Raw genomic sequence first — 12,209 nt, forward strand, 5'->3', positions numbered from 1 at the left:
TAACTTCCTTTTTTGGGAAATAGGACACATGTACAAGTTGAGCATTTTCTGGGTAAATAGAGAACGTCAAAAACTCTGACTTTTACTATATTTACCTGGGTTCTTAAAGTAAAGGGTGAAACCACAAAGAGTTACTCTATATCAAAATACCAGGGCTGTTTAGATAGAGTAGGTTCAGAGTGTATCTATTTGCTTGAAAGTACATGGAACTGAAAATACATACAGTGTCTCTGTGAAATTGTTAGCAGTGATGCAGGGCGAGGAAAAAGCGAGCCGGGCCCAGCGAAGCCAACGAAAGCAAAGTGTGTCGCTTGTTCTTGAAAAGGTGCTTGTTGACAGTGCTGTGTTCTGCTGCCATTGTTCCTCCTCGAACCTGTTTCGTTTGGAGCTCAGGCGTCCTTCGATCAAAGCACATGCTTCACAGGGCAGAGCCGCCTGGTTCCACATCCATTCAGCCAGAATGTCTCCTCACCCCCCAGAAAGCTACTAAAAAGTCTGAAGGATGAAAGTAATACGAGTGAAGCAAACAAACAAACGTCCCTTTCAGTGTGTATTTGACTTATCACATCCAATTCGGTTCTGTTGTAATAACCTTACCTCCCCGTGCAATTTATTAGCTTTTACACTCCAAAGCAGTATTGCTGTTGGAAAAAGGAATAAAAAGTTGCCATGGGAACCTATAGATCACAGACTCACCGAAGGCACGAGTGTATAAAAATGTTTAGCTTCTTGTACACTGCAGTGTCTGTGCTAGGAAATACAGGGTGATTTCTGTTCATATTCTACATATCTACATGATGTTATATCGTTGCACAAAATATACCTGTTCTTCTGTTTAATAATGATACCTTAAACTTTAAAGTTATGATTTCCCCAAAGTTAACAGTTTAACACAAAAACATGTGACTTTGCTGTATACCTTCCAACTTTGTGAAGAAATTATTGTAATGTAATCATTTTTAGAATGCAGATAATGTATACAATGTAATGCAAAAACGTGGAATTTTTAAAATATCAGCTAAACTGCTGTTTATAAGTTCTGCTCCCAAAGCCATTTTTTGTGTTATTGCATCAGTATTGTTCGTGTCAAAATGCCAGTTTTCCTGAATTACAGCTTTTATGACCAAAATTCCAGCTCACTTTAACTGAGGGATGTGAAAAAATGTCATTACAGATGTTCCTCGACTTATGATTTTTCAACTTCGCTTTGGTGAGCTGGTGATAGACATTCAGTAGAAACCATCCATCCATCCATCCATCTTCTGTCCCGCTTGTCCTAAAAGGGTCGCGGTGGCAGCAGGGAGAGCAGAGAGGCCCAGCTACCCCTGCCCCCACAACTTCCTCCAGCTCAACCTGGGGGATCCCCAGCTGTTCCCAGGCCAACTGTGAGATATAATCCCTCCAGCGGGTCCTGGGCCGACCTCCGGGCCTCGTCTCAGTTGGCCGTGCCTGGTATACCTCCAAAGGGAGGCGTCCAGAGGGCATCCTTATCAGATGGTCGAACCACCTCAGCTGGCTCCTCTCAATGTGAAGGAGTAGCGGCTCTACTCTGAGTTCCTCCTGGATGTCCGAACTCCTCACCCTGTCACAGAGAGTGAGTCCCAACACCCTGCAGAGAAAACTCATTTCGGCCGCTTGTATCTGCAATCTTATTCTTTCGGTCATCACCCAGAGTTGATGACCATAGGTGAGGGTAGGGATGTAGATCGACTGGTAAATGGAGAGCTTCGCCTTATGACTCAGCTCCCCCTTCACCACTACAGTCCGGTACAGCGACTGCATTACTGCTGCCACTGCTCCCAGGCTGTGGCTGATCTCACGCTCCCTTCTTCCCTCACTTGTGAACAAGACCCCAAGATACTTGAACTCCTCCACCTGGGGCAAAGACTCTCCCCTTACCTGGAGGGGGCATACCATCCTTTTCCGAGAGAGAACCATGGACTCAGACATGGAGGTGCTGATCCTCATCCCAGCCGCTTCACACTCAGCTGCAAACCGTTCCAGTGCGTGCTGGAGGCAGCCATGCGACGGTGCCAAAAGGACAACATCATCTGCAAAAGCAGAGATGTTGCCTTCCTACTCCCACACAGAATGCCCTCCTGACCTTGACTGTGCCTTGATATCCTGTCCATGAAAACCACAAACAGGAGTGGAGACAAGGCACAACCTTGGCGGAGTCCAACACCCACACTGAACAGGCCTGACTTAATGCCGAGTATGCGGACACAGATTTCGCTCCGTATGTACAAGGACTGAGTGGCCCGCAGTAGTGGCCCTGGTACCCCATACTCCCGAAGCACCTTCCACAGAATTTCCTGGGGAACACGGTCATAGGCCTTCTCCAAGGCCAAAAAACACATGCAGACTGGATTAACAAATTCCCATGCCCCTTCAGTGATCTGTGAGAGGGTAAAAAGCTGGTCCACTGTTCCACGGCCAGGCAGAATCCGCATTGTTCCTCTTCAATCTGAGGTTCAACTATCGGCTGGAGCCTTCTCTCCAGCACTCCAACATAGACTTTGCCAGGGAGGCTGAGGAGTGTGATGCCCCGATAGTTAGCACACACTCTCCGGTCCCCTTTCTTAAAGACCACCACTTCAGTTTGCCAATCCAAGGGCACTGTGCCCGAGGTCCATGCAACATTGCAGAGGCGTGTCAACCATGACAACTCTGCAACATCCAGGGCCTTAAACATTTCTGGGCGGATCTCATCCATCCCTGTTGCTTTGCCACTGTGGAGCTTACCAACTATCTCAGTGACTTCCACCAGGGAAATGGACTCTGATAGCCCGAAAGCCTCTGGCCCTGACTCCTGTAAGGGAGGCATATCACTCAGGGTTTAAGAGTTCTTCAAAGTGCTCCTTCCACCTCCCGACAATGTCCTCATCAGAGGTCAGAGTTTCTCCACTCCTGCTAAACACAGCTTGAGCAAAACTCCTCCGACCCCTTCTGAGCTGCTGGATGGTTCTCCAGAACCTCTTTGAAGCCAACCGATAGTCGTTTTCCATGGCCTCTCCAAACTCTTCTCATGCCCGGGATTTTGCTTCTGCAACAGCAGCTGCTGCTGCCTTTTTCGCCTGCCAGTACCTGTCTGCTGAGTCAGGAGTCCCCAGAGCCAACCAGGCCCTAAAGGCCTCCTTCTTCAGCTTGACGGCTTAAATCACCACCGGTGTCCACCAGCGGGTTCTCGGGTTGCTGCCCTGGCTGGCACCGACAAACTTTTGGTCACAGCTGTGCTTGGCTGCTTCCACAATGCAGGATTTGAACAGGGTCCATTCAGACTCCATGTCCCCTACCTCCTCCGGGACATGGGAGAAGCTATCCTGGAGGTGTGAGTTAAAATCATTCCGGACAAGGTCCTCTGACAGTTACTCCCAGCACACCCTCACTATATGCTTGGGTCTACAGGGTCTCTCGGTCAGTTTTCCCCGCCATCTGATCCAACTCACCACCAAATGGTGATCAGTTGACAGCTCAGCACCTTTCTTCACCCGAGTGTCCAGAACATGTGGCCTCAAGTCAGAAGAAACGACTACAAAGTTGATCATTGACCTTTGGCCCAAGGAGCTCTGGTACCAAGTACACTTATGAGCATCCTTGTGTTCGAGCATGGTGTTTGTTATGGAGAAACCATGACTAGCACAGAAGTCCAATAACATTTCACCATTCAGGTTCAGATCAGGCAGGAGGCTGTTCTTCCCAATCACCCCCCGCCAGATTTCCCAGTCATTGCCAACGTGAGCGTTGAAGTCCCCCAGCAGGACTATGGAGTCTGTAGGTGGGGCCCTGTCCAGAACCCCTCCTACCTTCTCCAAGAAGGCCGAATACTCTGAACTGCTGTTTGGTGCATAAGGACACACAACAGTCAAAGTTTTCCTCTCTGCAACCCTAAGTCGTATTAAGGCAACCCTGTCGTCCACCAGGGCAATCTCCAACTGTATGGCAGCCAGCCGGGGGCTTGTGAGTATCCCCACACCCGCCTGGCACCTCTCACCTCGTGCAATTCCTGAGTAGGAGAGGGACCACCCCCTATCGAGGAGTTTGGTTCCAGAGCCAACACTGTGAGTGGAGGTGAGCCCAGCTATATCTAGCTGGTATTTCTCAACCTCCTGCACCAGTTCTGGCTCCTTCCCCCCAAGTGAGGTCATGCGTCACCCTGCCCCCTCCCGCCGCCAGGTATACATAGCACCCGACCCCCATGCTGGACCTTGCAGGTGGTGGGCCCACATGGCCCCCCCGTGATGCCTTTTCGGGCTGAGCCCGGTCGGGCTACGTGGGCTGCCCGGCCACCAGGCGCTCGCGTAGGAACACTACCCCGACGCCTGGCTCCAGGGGTAGGTCCCGGTGACCCTATTCCGGGCAGGGTAAACGTTCTCTTGTTTACTTTTTTCATGGGCATTTTTGGATCGTGTTAGTCTGGATCTTCACTCCAGACCTGTGGGAGACCCTACCAGGAGCATAATGCTCCCTGTGACATAGCTCTGGAAATCCCTAGATCACGCAAGCCCTTCCGCCACGCCAAGGCCCCGATCCAGGAAGGGTCAGTAGAAACCGTACTTCAGATTTTGAATTTTGATTTCTTTTCCCGGGGAAGCAATACGTGGAGCGATTCTCTCTCTGGATGCTGGGCAGCGGCAGCAATCCCCATCTACCAGTCTGTGACTTGGTCGCTATACAGACACCCTCCCTATATCTCCGTTGTGTATTGTGCATCCATAATGCCAAAGAAACACCCATCTGTGTCTCCTGGTACCGGTGGGAAGAAGAAGAGGAAGGTAATTATTCTTGAGGAGAAACTCAAGATAACTGCCCCGCATGAAGGCGGCAATCCTGTAATGGAAATTGCACATATGCTAGGCTATAATGTTCGGTAGGTTAGGTGAATTAAATGCATTTTCAACTTATGACATTTTCAGCTAACGATATTTTCACCTTGCAATGGGTTTCGTGGAACATAACCCCATCGTAAGTTGGGGATCACCTGTAATAAATCCTGGAGAAACTCCACTGATTCAGTGTGGAAATGATTCCCTTGTTGTGATGGAAGACCTTATAATAGACTTGACTGCTCATCGTGTGTAGTTTTACTGGTCATCTGCTATGATTATGGGTTTGGACATTCTATATCCATGACCACTCCAGTACTTTGCTTAAGGCTATGAATGAACATCACTTGCCCTGGGATGTGAACCAATGATAACCTCTCAGCTCAGCTTTAGCACTTTTATTAAATCAAAAACAGTGTGAGAACTAAGAAATCAAACCGATAAAAAGGGAAACTGGCTCCAGTGTCTTTAATTGACAAGGTGCTAACAAATTCAAAAGCACCCTGCAAAGCCGCTATGCACATTACCCACAATGCACTCAAAGCAATAGGCACTGTCAAAACCTGTAAAAATGGCATTTGGATTGTACTTTTTTTTTTTAAAGCACCAGATGAACTTTTGCTAGTTGACGTTTCTCGTGGCTTTCATATTGCGTTCTCTGTGTTTTGAGGCATTGCAGATGCAAGTGGAAAGGCCTGAAACGTGACCTTGTTGACTAAAATATCTTTAATCTCTTCATAAGGTGACGTCACGCTCATAACAAAGAATCAGTCGCGCCTCCGCTGTCGTGCTCTTTCATTTCCTGTCCCACAGGAAATTGCCTCTGAGTCGGCCGATAGCTTTCCGCTCATAGACATAACTTATCTTCCTTGCTACTTATTAAAGGGAGGTGTGTTATTAAAGGGAGGATGTAGAGTTTTATTTAGGCAGCTATAAATTGGGTGTGCTGGTCTTGCTGAAATATTTCTGTGTTACGTGAATATTTTGTTGCGCTACCACTATAGGGCTTGTGTGCTGACAGTGATTGTATTTGAAAGCAGTATTACCGGGCCACTGAAAATGTGAATACAATAATTTGCTATACAGACGCTAAGCGGCGTTTTGATTTCTTATTCAATATTGCGGAAGTTCCTCAGTTTATATTCGAAAAATGAAAAGTGAGGAAATACATAGATATTTATATATGATTGCAGTTAGGAATTATGATTTGATGTATTCAGGCCTTTTCTATGTGTCAGAGCTGTGGCAGGGAGCTAGGAAAATAATATAATAAATATAATGATATTCAGCTATGTATGCTAACACTGTCAATTTCTGGATATTTCTATCTGAAACATGTTGCCAGTTATTCATCGTTTCAGTAAAATATATTCAACATTTTCTCAGAAGAAAACTGTACTGCTGTCTGTGCCATTACTGAGTGTATGAGTGACACAGAGAGAGTATGTTTCACTTATGTATGGATGAGTGACCCAGTGTAAGTAATGTATCCAGCAGTGTAAGTCACCACGGTGAATAAGGTGTGTGGGCTAGTAACACTACATAGGAGTAAGTCGTTTTGGAGAAAAGCGTCTGCTAAGTGAATAAATGTAAAATGTAAATGTAAATGTACTAGGCTTCCTGTATCCTACCTTTTGGCTGGGTATGTATAGATGTTATTTTTTACCCAAAACCATCTTTTTACTCTTGGTTGTGTTAATAATACAGTTTCCAGAGAAGGGAACATGGTGTTGAGGGGGTAGCACATGTTCCTTGCATCACATGCTATACTATTGAGAGTAGGTTCGATCCCTGTTGGAGTTTGCCTTTGTGGAGTTTGCATGTTCTACTTGTGTCGTGTGGGTTTTGTCCAGGTGCTCTGGTTTCTTCCTACAATCCAGAGAAGTATGTTTCAGGTGAATTGGTGCATTTAAATTTCTTGCCATGTGTCATTGCCCTGTGATGGTCCTGTCCATAGTGTATGCTCACCCATGCCTTGTGCACCCAGGGTAGACTTCACAATGACCCTGTATCTTTATAAGTGGCCATTAATAAATAATGGTTGGTTGATGGATTTATATTGCTGTACCATATGATACAGCTCATACCAGAACAAGGAGCTATGCAGTTTACATTACACCTGCCTCTGCTGGACTGTGTTCATCGCATGCTGATGGGGAGTGGAACACACGACCTTGTGCAGGTAGAGTGCAGTAGCACGCAGGGGTATGGGCGAGCTGCCCAGGTCACCTGTGTTCCCAAACACCCAGGAGTAGACTCTTGAAAAGTCAACCATGTCTGCTTTTATCTACCTGCACACGTCTTTGGGCAAGAGCACAGTGGCGGGTGGGGTGGTGCGGGGGACAGGCTTATCAGCATCCGCAGGACGCTATATAAAGTGGATCGCCTCGCGGCAAGAGCGCAAAGCGGAGCGGACTGGCTCTGCAGAATAATCAGATAGTGCCTGCCGGAACTCATCCTTCCACTCCAGAAGAGCCGAGAGCGGCAGTGAGCCAGCATGCAGCCCGCCATGATGATGTTCTCCAGCAAGTACTGGGCCAGGAGGGGCCTGTCCCTGGATTCAGCCATGTTTGACCAGCAGCACCGGGGAGCGCAAACTGTGAGTTTTAAGGTCTTCTCACAATTTTCCTTCCTGCAATAACTCTTCAAAAACTTGCAACATTTTTATGCAGGTTGGAGGCATACTTGTCACTGTTACGCTACCTGTTTTAACTACTGTAAATATATTAAAAAATATATATACTGTAACTAAAGTATAAATTCTTAAATACATTTATTTATTGCATAACAAAAAATAGACATGCTATAGAACTTAACTACCAAAATACCAATAAGCAGCGCTTTAATTCCACTTACACCTCACATCAGCTGTCATGAACAATGTAACAGGTGTAAACTGTAGCAGACTTGATGACTGCTTTAATGGCTCCAGACGTAATTTCAGTTTCCACTGAAAGGCAAGTTGCACCTAGTGCCATTAAAGTGTGACAAAAATATGAGTAGTTGCAACTTTAGATATGATCAAGGCTTTCAAAGACTTGGACGACAAGTCGAAACTTCCATTGCGTTGTTGTAAATACGGGATTTGGACTACTGGCATGTTTCCCACGCAGTCACGCAGAACCTCCTTTGGCCGGATAGAGGAAACGTCCGACAGAGACAATAAAGTGCAGGCGGACGACACGGGCAAGACCGCTGTGGTTTTCGCCCTCAAGAACGAGGTGGGCTGCTTGGTGAGAGCCCTGCGGCTCTTCCAGGTGGGTGGAGTGATGAGCACATGCCCTACTGTTCCTTAACGTTTTATTCTTTATTTTGTTTTTTACTCACTTGCCTTATCAGGCTCTGTTACCAGAGTGGAGGTGGGCAGTTATGACCTGCCAGAGCTGTCAGGGCTGCTGGTTGTCACTGTTTCCCAGCACTGAGTTCATCTGCGTTGTGATCTGGACTGAATATAATATTGCTTGAGTGCTGCATACAAATTTAAGCGCCGGAACTGGAACATGGCCTAATCTTTAAATTATTAGTACCCGTAAAAGCCAGAAAGTGATATTTCCTAGCTAAGCAGTGACTTCAGGTAATGTTCACGGAAGATTGGATGAATGTTTGATTCTCAGGTCTTCCCAGGGTATGACTGCTCACCAAGGGAGCATCTAGGGATCCTCTTTCAGCTATTTGTACAGCTGGGTGTGAACGGAAGCTCATAGAGTAAAACATTGTGGTCACGAGCACTAACTAGGACTGGAACCCCTGTTCGCACATGCAGTTTCTTAAAGACTAACCCCTGCTACTGGCATAACTTGGGGGGGGGGGGTTAGTCTTTAAGAAGTCAAATAATTGCCAAGAATTGAAATTATTACTGTGTTTTACTTTGTTTTGGATACAGCTGGTAGCATAGTGATTAAAGCATCTGTCTTAGGGTCAGAAGGTCACAGGTTCAAATCCTGCCAGCTACTATAGAATCCTTGGTCAAAGTAGTTACCCTAAATAACTCATGTAAATTCTACCCAGCTGTGTAAATGGATAAATTGCTGTATGGAGCTCAACACTATAAGCTATTCTGGAGAAAAGCATGAGCTAAATGAATAAATGCTTAATTTGATACTTTTTCAAATTTTTATATATAATTTATAACATTTATTCAGTAATTAAATGTTTTTCATATAAATGACCATCATGTTATACTTTCCTGCCATGTGTCACTTCCCTAGTCCTATGGCTAGTTCTATGGAGAAATAGCGACTGGTTCACAAACATCACCTTTTATATGCTGTGCTTATAAAAACTTTATGAGAGGAATATGCACAGTCCCCCTATTCTATTAAAATTAGAGTGAAAATTACATACATAGACTATGTTCTTCTTTTTATTCTCGTGTGGAAGAAGCTTGGATCAGCATTGCCGGTCGTTCTGTTTTGTCACTCGAAGTTTACCAACAAACTGAGGAGTCTGCTGCACTTCCCTACTCAGCCACAGGGGGCAGCACTGTCCTAGCTATTTCCACATGTAGTATTGCGTTAATATATTATTCATTTAGCTGAAACTTATCTTCAAAGTGATTTACAATGTTAAGCTACATATGATTATTTACTCATTTATACAGCTGGGTAGTTTTACTGAAGTAAGGACCTTGCACAAAGGTACTATAGCAGGAGGTGAGATTTCAACCAGCAACTTTCATAGCCAAAGGTAGTAGCTCTAACCCTAACCCTACCAGTTGCTCTGAATGGTGAATGTTAAACACTGAAATGTTCCAGAACATACTGATAGAGTAACATGCTGATATTGTGAGTATAAGCAGTGAAGGTAGGTCACTTTTAGGAAACACTATTATAGCCCACCCAGAGTTTGGAATCATACACTGCATGGAGTTTTTTTTTGAGCTGATGTTTCTTGCCCTTGTCCTCCAAGGAGAAGCATGTGAACCTGGTGCACATCGAGTCTCGTAAGTCCAAGCGCCGGGCGTCAGAGGTGGAGATCTATGCAGACTGCAGCTGCAGCAAACAGGAGTTTGGCGACCTGGTGCACCATCTGAAACAACACATAAGCATTATCTCACTGGAGCCACCAGAGCACATGTGGTCTGAAGAGGAAGGTATGGTGTTACCAACACCTCACATACAGTCTCCTCACCTCACACACAGTGACACACTGAGGTCAGAAACCTCCACTGAATGTATCGGATTTGCTCAAAGTGTCCCATATGGGGCTTTGCTCCCTTGTTGAGACTGTTATTGACTCCCCACCCAGTCGAAAATCCGTGTATAACTTTTGACTCCCCAAAAACTTAACTACTAATATCCTACTGTTGACCGTAAGCCTTACTGATAACAGAAACAGTCAATTATCACATATTTTGTATGTTATATGTATTATATACTGTACAGTATTCTTACAATAATGTAAACCAGAGAAAAGAAAATGTTATTAAGAAAATCATAAGGAAGAGAAAATACATTTACAGGACTGTACTGTATTTATCAATACCATAAGTTTACATTGCCTGTTTACAAAATGAATCGCCTGTCTGTCAGTCAGTACCTACATCAGTATTGTCTTATATGATACAAAACACTGTAGATGTTATATGTATTACATGTATGTTTTATGGTAGTAAATGATAAAATAGACTAGTACCTACATATATTTTATGCATTCATTATATACCTAGCTTTTTCTTAATTTTTTCGATACTTCTAGGCTACACAGTTCATCTGTGAGTTTTTTCAAATTGTTGCAAATCTCCATAAATTTTTCTACTATATTTATTGAAAAAACTCTGCGTATAAGCGGACCAGCACAGTTCAAACCCATGTTTTTCAAGGGTCAACTGTATTCTTTAAAAAGCCTATTTCGAGTCCCACATTCCCAGACGTAATATTACTTTGACAGGGAAAGTTAAAATAAGCATATTTTTCATAATGGTTATTACTGACTGTTGGACAGTTTGTGACAAGTTCAATTCCAACATGTATCTCTTATATTCTGCACTCTAATCATTTTGTTTCGTCATAACTTCACACAGTAACATGGTGTCCTGTTTCATCTGAGAAGCATTTTGTCTGACACCTGAAAGTGGGGGGAAAAAATAAATGAAAAGCACAGATATATTTTTGGAAATGAATTAAGTGTCAGGTCTTCCTAAAACTTTTCCACCACATCTTGTTTTGGAGTAAAAACCTCAAGGTGCATGAAAATGGGCTTCTCATGTTTCGCATTACTCTTTACAGATAATTAAGCTCAGAAGACAAAACTGGTGCAAGGAGAAACAAACTGAGCTTTGAGTCCCTTTTGAGCAACCAAAGAATATATTGTAATAACTAAACTGGCCCATAAATGTTAAATAAATGTTTCATAACTCACACACACATTTTCTGAACCGCTTGTCCCATGAGGGGTCGCGGGGAACCGGAGCCTACCCGGCAACACAGGGCGTAAGGCTGGAGGGGGAGGGGACACACCCAGGACGGGACGCCAGTCCATTGCAAGGCACCCCAAGCGGGACTTGAACCCCAGACCCACTGGAGAGCAGGACCCGCCCCCCTGCCCCCCTGTTTCATAACTCAATAGATGTTATTATTGTGGAACTTTACACAGCTCACAAAAACGGCTTTTGGAAATGTAATATAAATCTTACATGGGTGATTGTTTTGTGAAAAGAATAAATATGTATATTTTGTAGTTTCTGTAAATAATGTATTTTGTGACAATTTTCTATTGTGTGTGCAACCCCAATTTATTGTTACATCATGTGTGTTTTTATACAGTGAATGCACAGAGAATGACCAAGCTAAATTCGGGGAGCTTTTATTCTTTTTGGCTCAGAAAGCGGTACTGATTCTGATTCTGATAAAAATGTAAACATATTTTAAATATGATTGTGTTTTGGGTACCAGAGCTGGATGGAGTTCCATGGTTCCCCCGGAAGATCTCAGAACTGGACCAGTGCTCCCACAGGGTGCTCATGTACGGGTCTGAGTTGGACGCCGACCACCCGGTAAGAGGCACTGCCCAGATGCTTTACATTTTCTTTAATACAACCACATGTGCAATGGCTACCCACTGTTTTTCAACCTGATTTGGTCCACAGAATAACACTTGACCCTCATACAAAGGTGCCTTATTGCCAAGCACTGAATGAGGACCTCATGTTTTCTGACTGCTCTTCCCTTTTATTATCTCACTTTCCACCTGATTAGCAACGATTAAAGAGGATGGATTCACACTTGAGGAGCTGCAAGGCTATGATAGCTCCTCTTTAAAAAAGCAGACAGTACAAAAATGTGCGCGGAAGCAGTGAATTTCTAAGTGTCTTGTAACTAATCTCCTAATCTGGTCATAACAAACGATGATTTGAAACAGAAATTAGCAGTACTGGGTCCAAGG

At 44.5% G+C, this 12,209-nt stretch overlaps 1 protein-coding gene across 2 annotated transcripts in view; it reads left to right on the forward strand.

Moving 5' to 3' along the window:
* Window positions 1-7,323: 7,323 nt before the first annotated feature.
* Window positions 7,324-12,209, forward strand: part of tph2 (tryptophan hydroxylase 2 (tryptophan 5-monooxygenase)) — a 36,798-nt gene continuing 31,912 nt past the window's right edge. The window contains exons 1-4 of one of the 2 annotated variants that reach the window (XM_018755771.2): window positions 7,324-7,425; window positions 7,940-8,083; window positions 9,735-9,918; window positions 11,678-11,820. In XM_018755771.2, coding sequence (XP_018611287.2) covers window positions 7,324-7,425; window positions 7,940-8,083; window positions 9,735-9,918; window positions 11,678-11,820 — 573 coding nt within the window. The remainder of the gene's footprint in view (window positions 7,426-7,939; window positions 8,084-9,734; window positions 9,919-11,677; window positions 11,821-12,209) is intronic. The other variant, XM_018755772.2, reaches the window with a different exon arrangement.

Source organism: Scleropages formosus, chromosome 24 (genome assembly GCF_900964775.1).
Source record: "Scleropages formosus chromosome 24, fSclFor1.1, whole genome shotgun sequence".
Taxonomy (NCBI): domain Eukaryota; kingdom Metazoa; phylum Chordata; class Actinopteri; order Osteoglossiformes; family Osteoglossidae; genus Scleropages; species Scleropages formosus.